This window comes from Centroberyx affinis, unplaced genomic scaffold (assembly GCF_046629955.1).
Source record: "Centroberyx affinis isolate AG114_WGS23_722 - 3 ecotype Tasmania unplaced genomic scaffold, CSIRO-AGI_Caff_v1 ptg006294l_1, whole genome shotgun sequence".
Lineage (NCBI taxonomy): Eukaryota > Metazoa > Chordata > Actinopteri > Beryciformes > Berycidae > Centroberyx > Centroberyx affinis.
The window spans coordinates 16996-42284 of record NW_027283199.1 but is presented as its reverse complement, the minus strand read 5'-3'; the positions used below and the strand labels follow the sequence as shown (position 1 = coordinate 42284).

The 25289-nt window shown below is 41.9% G+C and overlaps 2 protein-coding genes across 2 annotated transcripts; one reads left to right on the top strand and one right to left on the bottom strand.

Moving 5' to 3' along the window:
* Window positions 1-1449: 1449 nt before the first annotated feature.
* On the top strand, window positions 1450-13986 carry LOC139638339 (tetratricopeptide repeat protein 16-like). The gene is made up of 13 exons (XM_071512451.1): window positions 1450-1482; window positions 2147-2349; window positions 3891-3981; window positions 4430-4567; window positions 5647-5747; window positions 6485-6614; window positions 7523-7734; window positions 8633-8916; window positions 9850-9994; window positions 11343-11508; window positions 12185-12318; window positions 13082-13235; window positions 13840-13986. The coding sequence occupies exons 1-13, from the start codon at window positions 1450-1452 to the stop codon at window positions 13984-13986; spliced, it is 1938 nt and encodes a 645-aa protein (XP_071368552.1).
* A 5279-nt stretch (window positions 13987-19265) lies between these two features.
* On the bottom strand, window positions 19266-23739 carry mymk (myomaker, myoblast fusion factor). The gene is made up of 5 exons (XM_071512452.1): window positions 23605-23739; window positions 22838-22952; window positions 21205-21353; window positions 20403-20519; window positions 19266-19412 (listed from the first exon to the last, which is right to left on the bottom strand). Exons 1-5 carry the CDS (start codon window positions 23737-23739, stop codon window positions 19266-19268), a joined length of 663 nt encoding a protein of 220 aa, XP_071368553.1.
* Window positions 23740-25289: the final 1550 nt, after the last annotated feature.

The following is a 25289-nucleotide window of genomic DNA, read 5'->3' as shown; positions in this document are numbered from 1 at the left end:
ACATTCCAGTCAGCTGATCAAGAGTGTGCCTGTCATTTCCTGGTTCGCTCTTTTCAAAATAAAAGTCTTCGTTGTGGCGGTTGAAGATGGTTGAAACGAAGACTCCGTGCTTAGCCAAAGATCGTCAATTTAGAAAGCAAAACACTAAACAGTAACACACGCTGTCGCTCTCAGGCACATAGAGTTAAAACACATAGAGATATAACACTAACACTATAACTATAACATAATAACACAATAACTGCTTAAATTGGCTTAGAGCTGTCACACTAACCACTTAATACATTTGCCTTTTATTGTATATTTTATCTGGGTGTATAGGTGTGTTTCAGTGTTGGTGATATTACTCGCTGCCAACATCTGTCTATTGTTACAACAACAGATCATTTGGAGGTTTTACATAAAAAAATAAACAGATTTTCATATATACTCTTAATACAACTACTCAGTACCAAAGAAATCTGAGAATTATAAAGTCTTCTTGAAAAAAGGATTCATAGTTTCTGTAAAGTAAATGCACCATTAAAATACTTCCAGAAGATAATCTTTATGATTTAAAACATAATTACTTAACATAGTTTAGCTATTTTTTTTTATCTACAAACTACAAAAAATGCTCATGTTTGGTACCATTTTAGACAGTCACAGTTGTCTTGCATACAGTGAGCTAAATAAAAAGTAGTAGTGATGTCTCAATAAAAAATATTAGCATTATAATGGCAGCATAAGGCACTATCACCATTGATTCCAATTACAGTCAGCTGAGAAGGTGACCCAGGTAAGATGGCTGCCATATGGTCCCATTCCAGAATGGGAATTCTCTATGACATGTCCCCTCTAGTGTTATATCTCTGTGTTAAAACATCTGGCTCTGGAAGAAAATATCCCATTCATTTTTCTCATAGAGAATTAGATTATTAGCCATGATCTTTTAATAATGCAAGGCGAAATGACCATGAGCGATCAGATTGTGAAACTGTATGTTCCAGGAGAAGCCATCAGTCTTTCTGATGGCTGCACCAAACAGAAGCAATTGCTACCAATGGCTTTCTAAGACCTATACACATGGCCCTAATCCTCTTCCGTACAGTTTGGCTGAATCTCTCTCTCAGAAAGAAAAGACAGGCCACTGGACCGGATGTGAGACACTCTCTGAGCCAACAAAAGAAGTGGTTTTGTCTGTCTGAGATTTAAACGACGACGGAGTAGGTAGGAGTGGAACCTCTCGCTCCGCGTGGAAACTCTGTTTGGAAAATAAAAGCCTCTCTCTGGCGCCTCGAGCGTTTGGTGTAGACGTGCGGTTAGACGGTTTCCATGGTAACGTCTAGATTTATCATAACGCAGTAGCTAAAAATTCTCAACTGAAAATGTTAGCTAACTAAGTGAAAAGAGAGCAAAACTAATGTGAACATAACAACAGCTTAAGCTTATATCAGCAAATTGACAACAATGGACACTTCTCCGGACAGAAATGACCAGCAGGTACATTAATTTTGTCTGACAAAACCATTTGAAATTAACGCTAAATCTGTAGAAATGTGTCAGACGTTAGCTAACCGTGTCTGCTGAAAGACAGGCTAACGGTAACGTAACGTATTCAACGTTTTCAAAAGTGTGCGGTAGTTCTACTTATCTAAAACAATTACAGATAAAAGCACATTTTTATACTTTTATACTAACGTTACCTGACTCAGTAATTACCAGTCATTCTAATGCTATAGCTAGTTATTACATCTATTTTACTTGGGTATTACTTTTACTAACTTAGGTAAGTTAAGTAATGGCCTGTAATTTAAAGGGTTCCCAAAAACTCTTCAAGAAACACTGGTTTGATGAGAAAATGCACAGATAGTTGCCTTCTGTAACATTTATAGGAGGAATGTAACTTTGAGGGTAAAACTACTTAAATTCAGGTTACCCACCTCTATAATTGTAAAAAAGGGTTTACCCACCTTTTTAAGCTGATATAAGTCTTCATCTAATTTATCCATCCATTGTAAATAGTATTTGACTGACTCTTCTTTTCAAGAGAGTAAAACAAAAATTAATATTATTCTGAAATTAACAAATTTATCTACCTCAGTAGGTAGATTGGGAAGCTTCGCAAAGCTTATTGCAGCCGAAATGTGGGATTTTACTGTTACAGCTGTTGAATTTCCAGCAGCAGGCAGAAGACCAGAGTGTGTTCCCCACTGCTGTGTCAGAAGAGGACCTGGAGGAGGCCAGGCGTAAAAGCACCTTAAAGCAGCTGTTTGGCTCCAGTAGGATCTTTCTGACACCAGGAGAGAAACGCCCAGAGAGAGCAGACCTCCAGGGGAACCTCATCATACAGAGCAAGGCCTCAGAGCAGTGAGCATCACTAAGACTGTTATAGAAAATAACATTTATATAGCTGTCACTGAACAAAAAACACCTGTAAAAAGTTTTTCAGGAGTGAAGAAAAAGATGCTTATTGTTCACCTCACTGACAGACATTTCTTTTTTTAATTATACAGTGGGATTTTAGCAGGTTTTAAAGTCCAAGGGTCATGAAACTCAGTCAACACATAAATCACTATGTGCAATTTTAGTTCAATTGAGAAAAATAGCAAAATTGCATTTATATAGTTTTTCCACAACACAAGCAATATTATATTTACGTATGTGGCCCAGGGTGTATTCTACCATATCTGCTGTCGTAACTGTTTAAATGTGGAAGTGTGTGTTTATACTAACCATACCAGTGAAAACCTCATTTCTCTCAAATGTCAACTTTTCAGGAACTAAGAAAAACAGCTTGACCACATTGCGTTTTTGAGTTTATCCATGAACAGTTCTGACAGTGTTTCATAAGACCAAGGGTCATAGAAATGACTCAACCCATAGTGGAGCATGGAGACAGATAGGTAGATAGATTCTTTATTGTCCTCTCAGAGGAAATTTGTTTCCGCAGCCTGTACACACACACAAACATCCGGCAAATGCAGAGACACAGGGGACACAGAGCCAAGTCACAAAAAAAGGACAGGAAAAACAGAAAGATAGCCACAGGGGGGAACACAAGGAACAGTCACAAGAGCACAGGTCCATTTATAGTCTGTTGAGGGCAGAAAGCTCTTACAGATCAGGGATGGAAGTAGGATGGGCAGCTCCAGTCACCAAGACTGGAGTCTTGAAGTTTTCACAGAACAACAGCGATATGATTCTAAATATATATGAATATACACTGCCCATCAAAAGTTTTGAAAATGTTTCATAAATCAGCATGCTTTCTTTGTCAGTTTGCAGTAACTTAACCCCATTAAAGACTAACTAGGTTTAGTTTGAGAAAAAAAATCATGCTTGCAAATATTTGTGACGATAACACTAAAACAATTAAATTATACGTTCATCAAAAAACTCCTTTAGCAGCTGAGCTGCTGCTCACACTTTCTTCATGTGAACAGTCAGTTTTTCCAGGCGTTCCTCTGAGACGCTCTGCCTCTGCAGGACAGAACAGAGACAAAACCTTCTCTTCACAACAAAGAGACACTTTGATGAACATGAAGCTGAGTGTTGAATAAATCCAAAATCCAAAAGTAAATCCAAAGTATTAGTAAATAGCCTACAAAAGCATTGTAGGCATTGTCCCCTTACTTCTTCAATGAAAAATAACAGAGAAGATCAAATAGTACTTTGAAAATTTAGAAAAGGCGAGTTGTCCTCAAACTTTTGACAGCCAGTGTGTGTTTATTCTACCATATGTTTATATGTGGAGGAGTGTGTTAGGATTGCTTGTTTTTTATGCCTGTCAAGACAATTCTCTGACAAGGATGAAGGTTATTGATTTGATTTGAATGAAATGTGATTTTACAAATCCAATCAGTGGGTTTAGTGTGTTCAGGAGGAAATAACTGATTTTCCCTCTGCAGTTATTCAAATGGACAAGAGGCAATGGGACGGTCCCAGTATGAAAAGGCTGTGACCTGCTTCTCCAAGGCCTTGACTCTACAGCCTCAACAGGTTTCACACAGTTTAAGGCACACAATTAATCATGGATAAACATACAGCTAGATTTTTGTTTCCACAGTTAATAATTGCAGAATTTGGGCAATATTGAAAAATGACATTTTTTGTTCAGTTTAATGTCTTTTTATTTAGAATGCCAGCTATAGTTAATTTGTTGATACAAGGTGAAAAAAAGTGCAACAAATTAGTTTTGTTCCCAAAATGATCAGGACTAATAATGATTAATAATAGTCATGATCATAATATGTAGCATGGGATTCATATTTTAGCAATAATCTAATATCCTGTGACACATAATACAAATCTGGTGGTTTCAATTCACCTGTGTCGCTGTCATCTTGACTTTATTCTTGCTTATTGTTTCTTTGTCTCAGTTTGTCTTTTTTTTCTCTCTCCCTCCTTTCTCTTGTGTAGTAACCTGTGCTGTGCTTCTGTGTTTCAGGCCCGGCTGTATGTGAGCCAGGCCGAGGCCTTCCTGCAGCTCTGTGACTTCCAGTCAGCAGCAGTCTGTTATAAACAGGCTCTCCTGCTGCAGCCCGGGGCCTGCAGCGCCCGCCTGGCCTTCATCTACTACCTGCAGGTCAGCCTCTTCAGCTGGGGGGAAGAGTACAACAATGTTCTATACTCAAGTACAAGTACTGTTACTTTGCTGAGATTTTACTGAAGTAGAAGTACTGGTGTAAAAATCTACTTAAGTAAAAGTAAAAAAGTACCTAATTTAAAATGTCCTTACAGTAAAAGTTCCTGAGTTACGTTTTAGAAAAGAGAACATTGTTAGCTGTGATCTTTCCATGTGATTCTAAAAGGAGAGAGGACAGAGTTCAAACTAGATTCTTTTAACTGGAAAATTTGTAAATTACAAAATAAAGTGCACAAAGTAAAGCCAGATTACTCTTCTCTTTGCTGACTGATCGTTCACTGTGAATGGATCCACAGTTTGTCAGTTTACGGTGGATGATGGAGAGCCACAAAATCTGTCTTCTTTCATGGATGTGATTTAAAATGTAGTGAAGTACAATACTTCTGCGAAAACGTATTTAAGTAAAAGTAAAATTACTGACTTTAAAAAGTACTCAGAAAGTACAAGTATGCCAAAAAGCTACTCAATTACACAGTAATGTGAGTGAATAGTTACTTCCACCCTTGGTCTCATCATTACTTTTACATTTACATTTTAGGGTTTACATGATGCTCTTATCCATACAATGTGCACAACAGTAGAAGAAGCTTCAATTCCTAGATTACCAACATCACATGTAGCTGATGGCAGGGAGGTCAAGGGTCAAAGCCACAGACTCTGCCCTGACAACAGATGTATCAAAATATACCTGTGACCCTAAAATGACCCTAAGACATGAAATGAGATAACATTAGACGAGATGTATTTTATTAAAACACAAACTAATGCACATGCATGCCAGTGAATATAAGGCATCAGCTCAGTCTTTGACCTCAGAACTAATCCTCATAACATTTCTGCTTTTCCTCCCTGGCCCTTAATTACTCAGTTACTTAGTTACTCAGTGTTTCTTTATCATACATAATCATAATATTGGCTAAGCTTATTCCACTGTTGTATAGCCTGAATAAGAGTGTCAGTTAAAACCCTAAACATAAAAAAAATGTAAAGATGATCTTCCTGTGTGCTGTCCTGCTCAGGGTCAGTGTCTGTTCGACCGCGGCCTGTTCCCTGAGGCTCTGGAGTCTTTCACCAAGGCTGCTGAGGTGAAGCCCGGCTGCAGGGCCTACCAGCTGAGGAGGTCAGCACCTTCTTTTCTCAAGTCTGTATTTGTGAGCAGGTCCCCGAAACATTACATACGAACTGTTAGCCTGCAGTTTACAGTCTGTAGAGCAACAGATTTGGAAACGTCATTCATCAGAAACAGACTGAAACAAACTTCCACGATTCTCTGTCTGAAAGCGACTGTCTGAATGTGACTATCCTGCAAGCAGTTCTATAGAGGGGATTTAAATGTCAATAAATGGGCCAAGAAGTGGTAAATAAGTGTCTTAGTCTATGTCTTAGTTTATGGTATTTTATTTGTGGTATTTTATTTCATTTCATGGTATTTTATTGCTTCTGTCTTATGTGTTACCTTGTGTTCTATGTGTTTTAAGTGTTTTAAGTCTTATGGTTCATTTTAACCATTCTGTCCTTCTCTGTCTGTTTTAAGTGAGCTTGCCAAAACAAATCCTGATCAACCATGTTGAGATGGCAATAAAGTATTGAACTTTACTTCTAGCTGAGCCTGGGTGTGAGAGAGATGAGGCAGGCCTAGATTACAGCCAGCAGATGGCGATAGAGATAAATTACAGCACCTTGAACACTACCTGCTTTGTAGAGGATCAAACATTGCACTAATCACAAGCACATGCATGATAGATTTCAGTTGTGATGCTTCCAATTTCAACTTTCATTTGTTCTCCTTCTCTTTCTGTTTCTATTCACACACTCACACATTATTCATTATCTTGTAATGTGTGTTTTGTGTTGCAGCCTGGCCTGTCTGACGGCTCTGGGCCGCTACAGTGACAGTCTGAAGCTGCTGGATGACTGGATGGTGTCGGACCGTCCCGCCGCCGACCTGCACACCCTCAGAGCCCGACTGCACCAGCAGCTCCACCAGGTCTGCTAGCCGGCCTGGTGCTACAGGAACAGTTAGATTTTACATTTAGGCATTTAGCTGATGCTCTTATCCAGAGCAACTTGCAGTAAAATCAGTGAGACAGAAGAAGCTTCAGTCATTAGATCATCAACATTATAAACAACCGAATAGTTCGGTCACAGTGCCTGACAATATAGTAACACAATATTTCTATCAGGACTCAAAATTGACCTTGGTTGTCAAGTCACAACCTTAAGTTTCTCCTTGTAAGACAGTAAACTGCAAAAAAAGTAATTATCAACATTTCTAACTAATTAGACTTTAGAATTTAGAGTTTCTTAATTTATATAAGAATGATAAAAACACGCAGAGGAAAAAAAGACCTGTATTTCGCAGTTGAAATATAAACCAAGGGTCTTATAAAGACATTTAATCTGAGAAGAAACACAGAAAAATTCAAGACGACTATTCAAGATTTTATTCAAATAATGAATGGTGACATGAATGAAAATGCCTTAATTAGCTATTACATATAAAGAGCAAACTATGACGAAACAGAGGAAATAAATTGAAATTGAAGTAAAGTTTCTTTATATAGCACCTTTCACAGAGCAAAGTCACAAAGTGCTTCACAAGAGTAAAATAAGACCAGAAAATAGTAAAAAAAAACAAAAAAAAAAAAGGAATAAAAAAACAATAAGACACAGATATATAAGTTCACTGAAATAACAATAAAACAAATGTGTCTGGATGGTCAGACAAACGGGGGAATTTAGACATGAACACAAAGGGTCACTGCCAGACAGACTGGTGATGTATAACATATCATATTTATTTATTATTTTAAAGCTTTAAATTATCTATACACACAAGCGAATGTGTTCAGTTCCAGCAGCAGACAGTAACCAGTAACGCCCTGTCCCGTCCAGATGTCCCGGTGTTACAGTGAGGTGCGGTTGGCTCTGGCTCTGAGCCCGGCCTGTCCCGAGGCCGGCGGCCTGCTGGCCCGGCTGGAGGAGGCCAGCGAGCGGGCCAGGCAGGAGGCCGTCGCCCGGGCGCTGACCGGACAGCTCCCCCGCGCCCTCGCCAAGATCAACACGGCCCTGGAGCTCCGCCCCCGGGACAAGCACTACCTGTTCAGGTCAGCCCGTCCCAGCATGCACCGCTGGGCCCGCCGCAGCGTTTAGAAGGAGTAGAGCGCTTGTCTCAGCAAAGTTACAATGTTCTGTAAAGTAAAAGCATTAAAATGTACTAGCAACAAAAGCAGAATAGAAACAGCATAAGATTATTAAACATTGATATTATAACAGTATTATGCATTAAAAATAAAAACACTATAGGCTTTAAAGTTCACTCAACAGCTCAGCTTATATATACTTTGTTCTGTTCTGATGCTGTTCTTATCATACAGTATGCTTCCATGTTTATATTTCTTTGTAGATTTTTTTCATTTTTCTTCTTTGCCTCAGTATGTTCTACTGCAGTGATTCTCAACATTTTTTATATCAAGAACCCCTAATTTAGTCCACATTAGGGCCACGGACCCCCATTTGATTGTCTTTCACACCCAAATCTGACAATATTAGAGAGATAACAGTTAAACTATGATCCAAATAGTCATTCTTCTACATTCTCTAAGTGTGTTCACTTCTTGTAAAGGAAATAATGGTGAAGTTTCCAAGGACCCCTGGTGGTCCCCGGACCCCACGTTGAGAACCACTGTTCTACTGCTTTTATTTTGCGCTTCCTCATAGTGCTGTGGTTTATTTTTTCATGCTTTCATTCATACATTTCTGTTTAACACCCCTATTAGTGTTAGTGTTGAAACTGTCCCTTAGTCATGTTTAAAACTCCCATTCCCTCTATTCTTATTTATATTCTATTTTCTTGTGCTGTATCCTATCACTATTGCTGCTGCAGCGTCCCAGTTTCCCCACAGGGATAATCTAGGTTTCCTCTAATCTTAACTCATGACTATGATGAGTTACAGTTAATTTAATCTCACTTCAACCACGCCACTCCTACTGTCTCTCCATCAGAGGGATTCTGTACCGGCGTCTGAAAGACTTCACAGCAGCCATCGAGGACCTGATAGTGGCCGTGGAGCTGAGCGAGGAAGAGGAGGAGGAGGTCAGAGGTCAGGCGGGGGAGCAGGAGGAGCGCCGGGCCGTGCAGCAGGAGGCGCAGGCCCAGCTGGTGCTCACCTACAACGACTTTGCCGTTCAGTGCTTCAGCAGAGGCTTCTACCCCGAGGCGACGCTGCTGCTCAACAAGGCCATCCAGGAGGAGAAGGGCGAGGGCGGCCTCTACCTGAACCGAGGAGGTGAGGGAGGGGAGGGGTGTGTGTGTGTGGGGGGAGGAGTTAGACAGCGGACACACTGATCTAGACCTGAAACGGTTAGTTGATTAATTGATTAGTTGATCAACACAAAATCAATTAGAAACAAAACAAACCAACAAACAGAAATCTATCCATCAATAATTCTGTCCGTTTCCTGATGGATCCTGGTGTGGCAGCTGTGAATGTATGTGGGAGGAGAGTTTATTTTTTATAAAATGTTTATCTAGGAATGGTTTGTGCATACAAACCTGCTTGTTTTGTGCGCTGCCCTGATCCACATTCAGAGACAGATTCACACCTGGGTGTTGGCCGCTGCAAACACTTCTACTGCATTTAGGGGTTAAAGGGGAATGAAGTAATATGTCGACCTGTATGAGCAACCAGTAGGAATTGCAACAACATGGACAGAACTTGTCTCCTAAAACAAGGCTCTGCACAAGACAGATATATATAGATATATTATGGTCATTTTGTGCCATGGGGCAGTAAAAACCTTACTCACTGGCCCTTTAAGCAGCTTGCTGTATGGAACCCTGACTGTATTTATTCTGTTTATTCCAAACAAAGCCCTGTTGCTGCTGCCAGAAACATAAAACGCATCACTTTTGCAGCAGAGGACTTTTCCCAGGAAAGAGATACCAGACAGCGGCTGTTTAGAACAGCCAATGGAAAAGCTTTATGAACTGGATATAGATTGGATCACTATTACATTATATACAGTCAGTGGTCATGATTATTACTTTAAAACAAGCCAACATCTTTAGATTGATGAATCACAGGAAGGGAGGGAACGCTTTATAATTTGAAGTAGAAGTCAGTTAAGTCACACTTTGTCTAAGAACTAGTGTAACTACTATGAATCAAAACATGAATGAAGGATTTATTTGTGTGTGTGTGTGTGTGTGTGTGTGTCAGACTGTTTCTTTAAGCAGGGTGAGTGGGGTTTTGCGCTGGCGGACTACCAGCAGGCGGAGGAGATGATGAGTCCCGACGACCCGGCCGTCCGGCTCCGCCTCGCCGTCCTCCACAACACCCTGGGCTCCCACAGCTTCCAGGAGGGGTCAGACACATACACACACACGCACATACACACACACACTCACACAGTAAAACACATATGAACTAAACTAAATAAACATGTACAATACATAAGTTAAACTGAACTAAACTAAACTATCAATAGCCCCCTTTCCACTGAGGGCCAAACCTGGTGCTTGAATTTAGTTCCAGAGTTCCTGACCCCTTTCCACTGGGTTGGCCTGGGCCAAAACAGGGCTAGTCCAGGAACTCAAGCCCCACCACTTGGGCCTTCCAAATCCCCAGGGCCAAAGCTGTTAGCAGCCATTCCTACATTAATGAGCATCTACTTGTTAGAAACTAGGTATGTTAATTCTTAAATCTGCATTACTTTCAGCTGCTATCTTAGAAAAAAAAAAACATCTTGCTACACATAGAAAAACACATAGAAAACAACTTTTTAGCCTGATACCATATATTAAAACCAACATTGGAAAAAAAATGCCTTTGCTTACGCAGGCAAGGCAGTTTTTTTTTTTTACTTTAACGCCTTCAGTAGGCGTTTAAATCACTGCCCAGCGATCACACTTTGTTTTTTTATGTGAATGATGTAAGCCTCATCCTGCAACCTTCTTTTTTAAAACGTCCCACAAAATAATTAAAACTAATGTTAACGATTATACGGTACATTTGACAGCAGCGTTGTCTGCCGTGTTTGATGACAAGCAGTTGTATAAGTTAGTTGTCATGGTTACGCAGGGACCAGGTTGCTCAGTGGAAACACTTTAAGAAGTTTAGCCCAGTGCTTAAGTTCCAGGCTAGAGTTCCTGGGCCAAAGTTCTTGGGCTTTTGGCCTTCAGTGGAAAGGGGTCTAATCACACACACATACTGTACAGTAAAGCAAATACATAAACTAAACTAAACTAAACTAGACTAGACTAGACTACACCACTACGCTACACTACACTACACTAAACTGAACACGCACTACACACACAATAAAACACATATATAAGCTAAACTGAACTAAACTAAACTAAACTATCAACCACACACACATACAATAAAACAGTACAATAAAACAAACATACATGTACAGTTAAACAAACATACACTACACTAAACTAAACACACACTACAAATGCAATAAAACACACATGAAGTAAACTAAATTATACTAAACAGACATGCACACATATGAAGTATGTGTAAAATGTACTTGTTAAATAAGGGTTAACCCCCAGCCAAACACACACAAAGACAGGCATGAAGCTGAACTAACCTTGATTAGAGATTATAATTAATTACACGACTCTACTAAATGTTACGTTTTCCTCTTCTCGTTGCTACATCTGTATGTGTGTGTGTATGTGTGTGTACGGTGTCTGCAGGCGTTTCCAGGAGGCAGCTGACAGGTTTTCTCTGGCCGTCCAGTACAACCCAGGATCCAGTCAGTACTATGGGAACAGAGCCAAGGCCTTCCACAGGCTGCTGAGCCTGCAGCGGGCCAAGCAGGACGTGATCAGCAGCCTGGTCCTGGACCCCACCAACCAGGAGGTCAGAGCCTCTAAAGACCCATGAAGAGGCATGCAGAGCCTGACTGTAACATGCTGTACAAGCGTCTGGCTGTAGTTTGTGGCTCTGTTGTAGTTTGTTTCAACTCAGCTTCTCTACGTTTGTACACAAAGTGAAAAAATGCCAAAGCTAGATCTGCATATTGATGAATCTGGACATACGCTTTCCCCCTCTGATCCTCTTTCAAAGCTAAAACGCCACGCTGCAACACAACGTATTTAGTGCTGTTTGAGGGTGAAAGGCCTCTCATGTTAACCTATTGATCACTGATCAAAGCTCCAACTTAGGAAATACATGACATTTTACCCTAGGTGGAAATCAGTGGTGTCTGAAGCCATAATTCTAAAAATCACATAAAAGTCCTTATGAAACAGCTCTGTTACTTATTCTTATTATTGACACAGCTTATGGAAGTCAATGGAATGACTTGCGTGTGTATGTATGTATGTGTGTGTGTGTGTGTATGCATATATGAGTGCATGTACATTTGAACATGTGTATGTGTATGTTTATGTGTGTGTGATTATCTGGATGTGTGAGCATGTGCGTGTATGTGTGTGAACGCATGCCTGGGTGTATGTGTGTGTATATGTCGATGCCAATACTGTATGTGTGTGTATGTGTGTGTGTGTGTGTGTGTGTGTGTGTGTGTGTGTAGGTGCTTCATGTGCTGCTGAGTGTGTTTCCAGGCTGCAGTGTGTGTGATGTACTGTCCAGTCCGGCCGGCCAGGAGATCAGACTCCAGCTGATGGACTCAGTCCGCTCCTGCAGGTCTTCCTCTCATCAACAACGGTTAGCAGTACACTTTATATTATATATTGTACACTGATTTTAGAACACATAAGATACATTAGGAACAATGTGATGCAGTTCAACACAACATTGCATGACAAAGAATGAAAAATGTTTAACAAATCTGTTCCACACATTCACATCTGGGAGTTTCCCAGTACAACCTTCAGTCTTCTGCTGTTGGCCATTGAAACAGTTGTGGGTTAAGCGCCTTGCCCAAGGGGAAGAGAGTCTTACTTCCCCACTCACGGGAGGTTTAATGACAAACTGTGAGCGAACCTGATTAAGGGCTCCTGGTTGGACAGTGAGGCACCAGCTGGGTGGAGTTTGCACTTGTTTTCAACCGACCTGCCTGCTCTGAATCAGGCAGAAAACCAGCCAAACAAAAATATAGAGCCACAAGGCAGAGGATGAACAATCTGATAAGTAAACACTGCAATTCAGAGGCCAAACATATCAGAAGACAACAGTGAAAGTCCATGTACATTTCCTTATCTCTTGACTTGTTAAGATACATTTTGTGCTGAAGAGCTCATAAGAAAGCCATGTAGGGATTTCTGATTGATTTAGCTGTTTAATTGGGGTGTACAACATGTAAATTAGGCATGAATACTTAGATTGGGTTAAATTATATGATATCTAGATGCTATGCTAATCTAGATGAACTCTGGCTAAATTAAACCACACTCAGCTCACTGTCAATGAGCGAAGATACAACTGCTCCTCTTCTTACTCACCTTACTGGTATAATGTGTTCCCCCAGACTGTGCAAGGAGATGAGAAAGATGACCCTGACCAGTGAGAACACAGAGAGCCAATCTTACAGCCAGTCAGAAGGCCAGTGTGAAGCGGAAAAGGAGCTGAAGCCGCGTGTGAACCGACAGCAGCTGCAGGGGACGGTGAAGAACGCTCTGCAGGTACTGAAGGGGAAACCAGTCACTCCTAGAGCTGAACATAGAGGACCAGTAGTAAGGTTATACTCAGATTTAGCTCCAATTCTTCATATAGATATCAATTTTATATTCATACTGTATACTGTATTCATACTGTGTATTGATAAATCCATTTTCACTTTAATTTGGATAGTAACCAGTGAAATCCAGGTAAAAACAAAAAGGCTTCTCATTTCTGACAATGTATTAAAAATGGAAAACTAATATCCTCTCTAACTGAACAACTGATTCTAAAGACACAGGTAATTGACGGCTGTTTTATCATGCATGCCAATACCACATAACCCTTGTATGATCTAGGCCTCCAACGATGACAGTGATGTTATTACTCCACAATTCTTCCCTATCAAACTTAACACAAGTACATAAACTGACCTTGATAAGCTATGGAAATGTAGTATTGTTGGACAAAAGCTGCGGATCTTCTAAAAGTATGGGCCTTTAGAGTCATGAATCTCACTCAGTACATAAATCACCATGTAAACATTCAGTTCAAGAAGGAAGAAAACATCAAAATTGCAGTTCCATGGTATTTCTACAACAGTGGTGATTTGCTTTGCTGCTGCAGGTAAAGGAAGCAGTTCGGTCGTTCCTCCGTCACCGGCCGCCTCTGCACCAGGCCGGGCCACGCCTCGCTGCCCCCCCGCCCGCCCCCGTCCGCTCAGTGGACCAGGACCGGTCTGCCGTTAGACGAGAGGAGAGATCGGACCACTAGAGGAGGTTTGGGGGGTTTGGACTCCACTGGGATTACACTGTGTGGGGAAAAACTTGATCTTTTCCGCCTGGTGCCTGATTTCTTTACATAGCACTTGTGACTTGTGACTCCTTTATTGGTTGCTTGTAATGTTGGCGATCTACAGAGGTGTGACTAAGTCAGCTTTGCTCAAGTCTCGAGTCTCAAGTCTTGAAGCACAAGTCTCAAGTCAAGTCTCAAGTCTAAATGTAGAACAGCAAGTCAAGTCAAAACAAATCAAGAGTCCAGTTTCAATTTGATATCTTAAAGAAAACTAAATATCTAGGACTTTTCAATGCAATATGGTTTTAATAGGGTAAAAACTTGGTAAGAGCATCATGAGTTTGATTTCTATAATCAGTTTCAACTTCAATAAATTCAATCATTCCATACAAATTCAGAAAACAGAATTTAAATTCAGAAAACAGAATTTAAATTCAGTCGTCTGCCGGAGCAAATCTCATCACTTTCAATATAAGTCATTTACACAAACACAAGATCTCAAGTCAAGACTTTAGAAACCTTTTCAAGTCATCAAAGTACAAGTCAAAGTCAAGTCCCAAGTCACCAGAACCCAAGTCAAGTCTCAAGTCTTCTCTTCGTCAAGTCAAGTCTCAAGCAATTACTGTAAAACTGTGACTCGAGTCTGACTCCAGTCCAAGTCATGTGACTCTTCCCCACCTCTGGATTGAAGTTTATTCTACTGTTGTACTCTGGATAAGAGAGTCAGCTATATTCTGAAAGTGTAATGTAGGTGAACATGTTTGAACAGTAGTTTCTCTCTCACAAGTCACTCAACACAACTCAGACTTTTCTCACAGAATAACATCTGTGATCTACCTGTTACATTTTAGGCTTATCTACAGTGACTTAAAATAAATGCAACAGTAGTGTAAGCTTAAATTCCTAGATTAGATTCCCATTAGAAGTGACCCATGATAAAGGCTGTAAGGGCTGAAACAACAATCAACACATTTCTGAAATTCAGTGGTATCAGCCTTTAATAGTGTTGTTAGTACTATTTTATTCTAGTGTCCAACAGGTGGCAGTAGAGGCACAATTTTGGCATGATGGCACTTCAATGGACATGATACCACTAGTTGTAAGCAAATGTAAATGTAAGCACTTCATACATATAACATGAGATCTGGTTGATTGGGTCGTGGCGTTGTAATAATTCTAGCGATGTAATGATAGTAACACAGTTTATAAGCTCACAGAGCCTCATTTACATTGTGGAAGTTAACTAATTTAAATGTGCCAGAGACCATCGCTCTATTCATTATAATTCTATGGACACCTAAACTCAAATGAATTATGAATTAAAGAATTTGCCAAATGAATTAGTATATATTCTATTTACACACAGGCTACTGATCCAAGTGTTGCTCTGGTGAAACTGTGTGTGTTTCAGAGAGATTTCCTATTTGAGCAGTAATACCCAAAAGGGCTTTTTGATTGGATTATGAGGTGAGTGGAGTAGTGTTAGTGGCAGTGGAGAGCCTTAATGACTGTAAAGTATCTCCTAAAGGATATTATGGCTTTTATACAACAATTAAATACCATCATGTGTGTACTGTCTGCAAAGCTTGCTTATATACTGTATGATAATAAAAAACAAGAGAAAACAAGACAGATCTCGAACTAGCTACAATAGTGCGAGCTGTGTATTATGGAAATTATCTCCATGTTTGATTAATCAGGTCGCTTGGCTGAAACTACACATTGTATTATAGGTAATAAGAACTGGAAGTAGTGTGTACTGTAACTGTGTGTGGTAGACAGAGGGATGGATGCACTGATACTGATCCTGGTGTGAGATATCAGGCCGATATCAGGCTAAATACAGCATCAGTATCAGAGTTTCCCCCAAAACTAAAATCTGAGCCCAAGAGCCAGGTGACACATGTCAGAAATCAAAACAAAACGACTCGATTTTCTGCCTTTTTCACACATTGAGGGACACATCAGGTCTCTCTAATAGATACAAATGGATTTTATCTTAATTCATTTTTGTCCACTGACCCCAAACAAAAGGATGGATGTGATTGGTAGTTAAAGTTTACGTCTCATCATGGGTATGAGCAGGTGAAGATGTGGTGTGGCCGCAGCCGGAGCTGGTGGTGAAACAGCAGAGAGTCTTCTGAGAGGCAGCTGACCTCCCAGCATTAACAACAGCTGTGGCAACAGCTGACACACAGAGAAAGGACTTGTGGCACACTGGCTGCTCTCTCGCCATAGAAAGTGCCCACACCACATAGCTAAAAGCACAAACATACCAAACATACCATAGTCTGTTGCAATTACTTCGCGTAGTGCATTTTTGCGCTTAATTGAGTCTAATGAAAATTGATATAGCAAACTTTTTCTTCTCCCTCTCTGAGCGGGCGGCGAAAGGCATGCCGCATATGGAATATTGGAGAAAGTGCTCTTTCACTGGTGAAGAAGTCGTATTTTTTTATTTGTTCAGATGTATTTCTTTATTATATTTAGATACCCACCGAAATTCCATGCCGCCGTGGAATGTGGGTGCAGACGACCACGGAGGAGACGACCACGCTCGCGCCGTTGTCAATCACCGCTTATTGTGTTGACACTGTCGATGTCTGCTGTGCTGTGCTGAGCCGGGCCGCCCAACACGACCAGATCCCTCAGACAGTGTGTGTGTGTGTGTATGAGTGAGAGTGTGTGTGTGTCCTTGTATTCCTATACTTGTGAGGACCAAATGTCATCATAAAGTTTACGAAAATCCTCCAAAGTGAGGACATGTTGCCTGTCCTCAGTTTTTCAGTCGGTAATATCAGGGTTAGGGCTTGGGTTGAAGATTAGATTTAGGTAAAGGTTAAGGTTAGGCATGCAGTTGAGAGAGTTAGGGAATTTATCTAGTCAATGCAAAGTCTTCATAAGTAAAGTAATACAAACCTGTGTGTGTGTGGGCTGCAGCCCCTCAGCAAAGTGGTGCGGGATAGACAGTGGTCGTAAAGGAGCTGAAAAGTGTTTCACACTCGTGCAATAAAAGGCTCGAGTTACCGTCCTGTCAGGGCCGGGAGGCGCAGCCAGCCAGGAGGTGCCGGTGGCCCAGCCAGCCAGGTTTCTGAGCCCAGACAAAAACACCTTTCTCTGGGCACAGGAGCTGGCGGCTTGGCCCCGGCTCAAAACATTCCCTGGTGGAGGGGAGTTTCATTCACGTTTTGGCTGCAGACTGTTTTGTCTAAGATACGCAGAACACGTTTGTAGTCTTTGGGTAGTGTTCGGGGCAGGTGACGTGCGGCGAACGCACACCGCTATGTCGTCCTGAAGTGAAAGTGGAATGGGATATGTGGGTTTGGAATTGGATTAGTGTTGCTAGACTGGAGTGGGCCTTGAAGTATGTGCCAGTCAGGATTTTTGTCAATGGTAGGCTTCTGCAAAGTCCATATCGCTGCATTATGATAATGGATCGGATAGTTAAGGCCATACAAATTCCACATACTGTCCCTAAAGACCACTTAAAAAGATGAATACAACAACATTGCATTTTATTTTCAAAATGTGAAAAAAATGTACATCAAAACCAAACAGTTATATACTGTATATATATATATATATATAATCCTCCCTCCTGCAATAAATAAACAATATATACATAAAGGTTTTCACCAGAAAGATTATACAGTCTGAATGGAGCACGTTGGGGAAAGAGAACAGAGCCAAAGCTGCTTGGTCAGTAAAGTGGAGTTAACAGACTGAACAGTCCACCTGCCGACTCAGAAACATGTCAAGGTGCTCCAGTCGGTTTACAGGCCAAAGTCTGGACCGCCGCTCCCCACCGCTCCCAAGTCTGATGCACCAGATGACACGTTTAGCACCTCGGGGACATATAAAGAGAGTAAAATGTGCTTTTACAGTCTTGTAATTCTCATAACCGAATTTAACCGCGTAGTTCCTTTCTCTGAGAGAGACGAGAGAGAGAGAGAGGGAGGAGGGGGACGGAGAGAGAGAGGCGAGCAGACGAAGGGTCTCCCCTGAGGAACATTTCTAAAGACAATTTATATATTTTGGAGAGATAAACCATCTGCCGGTTTGTTCTTCTCACAAATTTTCCAGTCAGTTTTACTGGCTTGTCTCAGCCACCGTCTCCCTGTCCTTGCTGTGTGTGTTCTTTAGTAGCGTGCTGCCTGTCCTGAAATTTGGACAAGTGCTGTAGACAGCTGTATTCTTATCGGGTCTTTGAGGGCATGGAGGCCTGACTCGCCTCTTGTTCTTGCCCTTAAATTTTATAACCAGGGCAGGGAACTAACTCTTTTTTCACCTGCTGGCCACAGTGGCTGGTGGATTCCAAAATTCACTGTCCAGCTTTACTTTTTTACCAGCCATAAATGACTTTTGGAGTATAAAGGAATCTCAACATGATGGTTGGTTTCTAGCTGGTGGTTATTTTCCCCACCCTGTTTATAACCCACCTCACTTTACGCTTACTCTTTCGGAAGTCCTTCTACATTAGACCGACCGACACTTGTGACCTTTCGGGGTCACTTCCACCCGTTCATCTCTTTGAGCTTGCTGATGCTGGTTCCTTTGACAGGTGTGGAGGGCGGGGGGTTGTACAGAGGCAGGGTGGGGGTGCTGCAGCCTCGGCTCCACGGCTTCTCAGTGGGAACCGTCCACACCGTCCGAGACAACGTCTTCTTCGGCTTGTCCTTCTTCTCTTTAGAGGAACCGGGGGACATGGTCTGGTGAAGGACGAAACAAGAGACATAATGAGGAAGACTGAAAGGACTTTGGCTGACAATGAATGCGGTTCTGTGTAGCTCAAGAGTTACTGTAGGGGTTCTATTCCCAGTGTAGCTCAGTGGGTAAAGCAAGGAACTAAGACCATTCCTGTTCCACCATTCCATTACCTCTGACGCTACCCATACTAAAAATATATGCACTCATGGTGCTGCATGGTAATGCCTTTGATATGTGTCCACCAAATGGAAGATGTTGTGATTTTTAAGATCAAAAAGGTTTAGGGTTATGGCATAATCATACATGGCTGAATGTGGCTAACTGGATTTGCAGTCAAGTTACCGAATCTAATGCATTTACGTTTACATTTTAGGCATTTAGCTGATACTTCTATCCCAAACAACTTCTAACAAGTGGAATAATCTTAAATCCTTTCACTTTGCACAGTCAGTCTACTCCAAGTCTACCATGGCTCTCCACTGCTTCACACTTGGCCTGTCTACCTTGACAGCCATCACTGTTCCTGTCTTGTTGAGATAAAAAAAAAGGCATCATACACAGCAGCAGAGGGTGTAGCAGTTGAGCTTAACGGCGTTCCGGCCCGTCCCGGCGTAGCGGTTCTTCTTGGGCAGCAGCAGGACGAAGGACACGGCCAGAGACAGGTGGTAGAAGCTGTGGACGTAGGCGTAGTCCCACTCCTGCGTTGAGGAGAATGCATGTGAATAATTCAGCGGGCAGCGTGCTCACTCAAAAGTTTTTGATTCCTTGTCTTAAGGCTTGCAAAACTGGTGCTGGATCCTAAAATAACATGACACTCTTGAGGACAGGCTTTTTCCATACATCTTTGTGTCTAGGTCGGGACAACACACGTTTGTTTTACTTTTCAACACAACACATCACAGTAATATACATATGTTGTCGGAATGTTTTGCTAATGTGCTGACAAGTAACACAAACGAGTCTCAAACTAGGCACAAGGATGTGTTGAAAGTGGTGCATCCTTTTGTGAAAACCAGATCCCACTCAGGACAATTTAATTTATACACTTTGATTTATTTCAGCATATCAAGATGTGTAACTATTGCCTGGGTCCAGACCTTTGAATCTGCTCACTCCACTGAGTTGACTGATTCTGGTCTGGCATCGTGACGTGAAACAGCAGTTTCTCGGTTGAAAAATTATCGGTCCAATGAGTGCCTGGGGGGGACTAACGATTAGCCAATCAGCGCCACGGGCGGGACTAACGCCGTTGTCAAGCTGTGCGCCGGAACCAAGGAGGAGTAATAACAACAGTGGCGACCGCTATAGACAAGATAGACGCTGCTTAGACGGCATAGACGGCATGTCTTCTCAATATCGGCCAACATCGTACTTTGTTTTTACTTGGCCCCGTGTTGTCAAAGATGCTCTATACTTTCTGAACCGTCTCTGGTGTTGCCATGGCTACGCATCAGTGTTGACTTAAAATGACGTTAGATTCAGGCGGATACGTCGCTCTCTAGTGATTGGTTAGGGAAAATCGAATCCCCCTCCCCCACGGAAATCGGTTAGAGTGGAGGCAATGTCAGACTGAAGATGGAAATGGAGTGGAACGAGTTGACAATTCTGTCTGATATCAGGCAAGTGTAACTAATCAGCAGTAGGGAGGAAGAGGATTAGTTGTGTTTTGAAGTTGGGACGATACTCACCTCAAAGTAGAAACGCAGCATCAGAGCGAGAGCGCCGAAGCAGCAGCCGGGACCGACCTGCTGAGTGTAAACTGTCTTCTCTGGATACACCGCTCTTAACTCCTTCATCTTCTGCAGCTGGAACACCAGCAGAAGATCCAATCCATTACAATGATATTCAGATAGTATTGGTATGTAATTAAACACAGGAAATTCAATGGAGTCATTCATTTATTTCCTGGCAAGAAGAAGGAGGGGGGAAAAAAGAAGGAGAGGAAAGTGTAGAAGAAGAATAAGGAGGAGAAGATGAAGAGAGAGGAGAGGAAGGAGGAGGAGAAGAAGGAGAAGAAAGAGAAGAAGGTGGATTTGAAAGAATAGGAGAAGGAGGAGGGGGAAGGGAAAAAGAGTAATGAGGAGAAAAACAGGGCTCTTTTCCCTCTTTTTCTCCTCATTACTCTTTTTCCCCTCCTTGAGGAAAAGAACCAGTAGAAAAAAGTGAAGAAGTTGGAGAAGAATAAAGAGGGCGAGAAAAAAAATGAGAAAGAGAATATGAAGAAGGAAGAGGAGAAGGTGGAGAACATGAAGGGGAAGAAGGTAGAGAGGAAGAATAAGGAGGAGGAAGAGGAGAAGAAGAAGAAATGAAGGAGAAGAAGGAGGAGGAGCAGAAGAAAGATGAGGAAAAGAACGTGGAGAATATGGAGAAAACAAGGAGGGACAGATTATGACAAAATACTAGTATCATGCCTTTCATCTGCAGGAGAAATGAACACATTATCACATTATCACTAGTTTTCCCCTTGTCTGCTGTTTCCAAGCCACTCACCCATTTGACAGTGATGATGAAGACAGCTGAGCCGATGGGTCCGGAGTAAATGCCGTAGCCCCAGCGGTCCTGGTAGATCCGCACCGCGATGGTCAGCACTCCAAACATGGTGATACTGGAGCGCTTGGGTTCCTCGAAGTCCCCCAGAGCTGGAACAAGAGAGACAAATACATGAGACTGGGGTAACTTTTTCATTCGGATCTTTAAAAATACACTTCAGACTACCGACTCTCATCTGGGAAGATTTCTGTTGTCTGTTTATATGAGGAGATAACAGTGGAGAACCTCTGATCAGAACAGCCATTTTTATGCATCCCCTCCTAGGGCTAACTTGAGTTAATTAACAGCAAAATTAATCTAATCCTCATTTTATCGTGAACTCTCTGGAACCCACTGGAACCCCCTGAAGGAGTCCTGGGAGTCCCTGGAAACTAGTATGGGAAGCACAGATGTAGGATATGTAAATATGTAATTATGGCAATAAAAATTGGGCCTCCTGTTGGCTCATTTGGCTAAGGCGTATACCATGTGATGTCCTGGGTTTAAATCCGGACTAATACCTTTGTCAAATGGCATCCCTCTGTCTGTCCCCATATGAAAGGATAAGCGGGAGCACATGTGAGCGGCTCTCAGAGACACAGCACATGTTATCAACAACTGCTCAGTCGTGCTGCAGGCGGAGACATTGGGTTTAACTGAAGTTGACTGTTCACTGAAGAAGGCCTTAGCGCAAAAATATTTGTGATGCGCTGTTTAATGTTCTGCAATGATTTAATAATTAAGAATAGAAAAAAAGCCTGAATATTGTTGTTTTTTGGACCATTTTGTAGTATCTCCATTGTTACAGTTTGGTTTTGGGCGACTTACAGTGAGGGAGCAGGTTGGGGTTTTAGTGTGTCGCTCAAGGTCAGGACCAGTGTTGGGCATTTTTTTTCAGTAACAGTAATGTAAGGGATTACAATTTCAAATTCAGTTAATTACATTACAGTTACTAATCCCGGTAACACTCCCTTACTGCGTTACTTAAACCTTAACCCCCTTCACCCTTTTCTTTTCTCTCCTTTGAAGTTTTCAGAGTTTGTGTTTTCCTCACATGTATCTTAAGGACATGCAGCAGCTTTACGTCAGCTGTTAGCTACAGAAGCAAAACAAAAGATGGAGGGTGAGGGAGAGACGCAGACTTTCAGCAGCTGGAAGTTTTCCCATTACTTTGAATTGATCTCAGTCAAGGATCAAAGAACATTCTGGTCCGTTGTAAACTTTGTGTGGCAGCAAAACTCTTTCCACTGAGAAAAACACAACATCCAATTTATCAAAGCATCTGATACAGAAACACAGCGATGAGAAACTCAGGGAAAAACAAGGAGCCGCTGCTGCCAACAAAACACGTAATGGAAGTAATGGAATGAGGAATGGAACTAATTACTGTTGCTGTTGAGTTAAAGTAAAGTAACGTGATTACGTCTTAAACAAGTAATAAGTAAAGAGTAATTCTATTTTGATTGACCACTGGTCAGGACACCAGTGTTGGGCAGGTTATGGAAGAACACACATCTGATGTTCTAGGAGTCAAACCTGTGACGTTTCAGTTACCGGTCACACTAGTCTATCACTGCTGTATGCCTGGACTCACCTATCAGTGTGACCCACATGGAGAGAGCGGTGCCGTACACAGTGAAGTACTCCAGAATCTCATACTTCATGAAGCACAGGATGGAGAGGCCCGGCCCGTCACACGCATGGTAGATCTGAAACAAGACACACAGAGCGCTTCAGTTACCGTGTCAACCAAGGACAATGTCTTCAGGTCTGACTGGTGAACTTTTCTAGACAAAACAAATGAAGAGTTTCATTCATGTCACCTGACAAAATGATGTCTGGCATTAAAGTGAAACTCACCATGGTTTATTACTGAAGTTATTAGTCCATTAAAGACATTTACATTATTTCCATTTTCAACAGCATAATAAGTGGTACTTTTAAAATATTGAGCAATGAACATGAGGTAAATATTTTGTCACTATACCAGAGATGTATCTCGTTTTGGAATTAAATCTTTCAAGTGAAATTCCTTTACAGATTTCATATGACACTTATAGTGATCAAACACAATAATGCCAATTTTTCAGCACAAAAAGAAAATTGTAAACCAAGATGAGCAGATGAGCAATATAAAATAGACAAAATTCATGGAAAAATGTCATGCCATCAAAATAGCCATATGTTCAATCTCCCAAGATCTCTGTCTCCACAACCACTCAGGTGCAGATAACACATTTCACCAGTTCATCTGCTTCATCAATACAAAATCATTACAAATCGCTCTGGATAACAGCATCAGCTAAATACCTTAAATGTAAAATCGACAATGACCCACAGTGTTGTCGTTGTGTCTCTTACCGCGGTAAAGAACATGGTGAAGAAGTAGACCATGGCCTCCATGTGGAAGCCTCTCTTGGCGGCCACGCTGGCTGCAGGCAGGAACACCAGGCTGCTGACGGTTGGCAGCAGCATCTTAGCAATAAACGCACCCATGCTGAACGGCTGGCGAACGCAACTCAGGTACAAACGGCCTTATCAACCAAAGGCTTTGTAGATCAGAAGATATCCAAAGGGCTTCAGAAATTCCTTAGTCTTCGTCACTTGAAATGAGTTTATACGTGGGTGAGGAAGAGAAGGCAACACTGCACACACACACACACACTCACAAACACCGAATACACACAGTAGTGTGTGAAAGAGCTCAAATAGAAGTCTTATCAACCGAAGCGCTGCAGAAAGGAGGATGTCTTCAGAAGTTGCTTAGTCCTTGTCATATGAGACTGGTGAATGGATGAGGAAGAGAAGGCATATACAGCACACACACACTCACTCACACACACACACACACACGTCGTCTACACACACTCAGTAGTGTGTGAAAGAGCTCAAACAGAAGTCTTATCAACCAAAGCGTTGCAGTTAGAAAGGTAGAAGTTGCTTAGTCTTCGTCGTGTGAGACTGGTGAGCGGATGAGGAGAGAAGGCATGTACTGCACACACACTTTCTCGCAGCATGAACACACACCCAGCTGTCTGGTTTGGCCCTTTAAAGTTTAAATGTCCCCCAGCAGGCCTGGCCGGCCTGGATGTGCAGTGTCATCGCTGGGCAGCTGTCTGCATACCAGCAGCCATGGGAGGGAGCGGGCAGGAGAGCGCTGCATGCCACAGCGCTGAGGCATATTTGTGGAGTCTTGCAGGCCGGGGTCCAGTACTGTTTGCAATTATGAGTGTTTGGTTTTTCCTGCTTGTGGCAGCGGATGGGTGGAGTTTACAGCATCAGGACATTTTGGATAGTGTCAGAATAAGCTGTCAGTCACAGAAAAGTAGCACTGTGGCCTTGCGGTTAAAGACACTGGACTGAGCCCAGAGGATCAGGGTTCAAACCCACGAGTCAGCAAGCACCCGCCCCGCTGAAGTGTCCTTGAGCAAGACATTCGGTGTCTTGCTCAAGGACACTCATTAGTCATTTTAACCCGCCATCGTTGACTTCCCCTAGGGGGAACAGGTAACTGTTAACAAAAATTTTTTATTTCAATATCCATAAGTGCTGTAAGGTGACGTCAGTGAACTGTTTATCGCCCTGGCCGGTCTGTGATGTTTATCCTGAAGGAAACCTCACTTTGTGTTGATGGACACTCTGCTCAGTCGCAGCCCTTCTTTGTAATTTAGACTGATTAGACTGCTGGATTTTTACATAACGATCTTGCCTAGTGCAGCTTAAACTTTGTTGGCATTTTCTTTGTATCGCCCTTTGTAACAAATCCACCCATCTGGTGTCCAAGTAGGTTAAAACAAACACTAAGAATTGTTTGCAAATTAGATAAGACCCAAGTCTAGAGTCTTATTTCAGTCAGCAGATGGAAGCTTGCAGAGCAGATTAAAATAGCTGTGATGGCTTTGTGTTTGTTGTGGCCTCATGCTGTGGCGCTGGGCCCACCCCGCTCAGTCAGTCACATTAAACTGAAAGAATTCTCCCAAAGTTGGGTTAGGTGGTAAATATTTTTGGTGTGGAAAAATGCCCTTTTCTGCTCCTCTGGCTGAGAG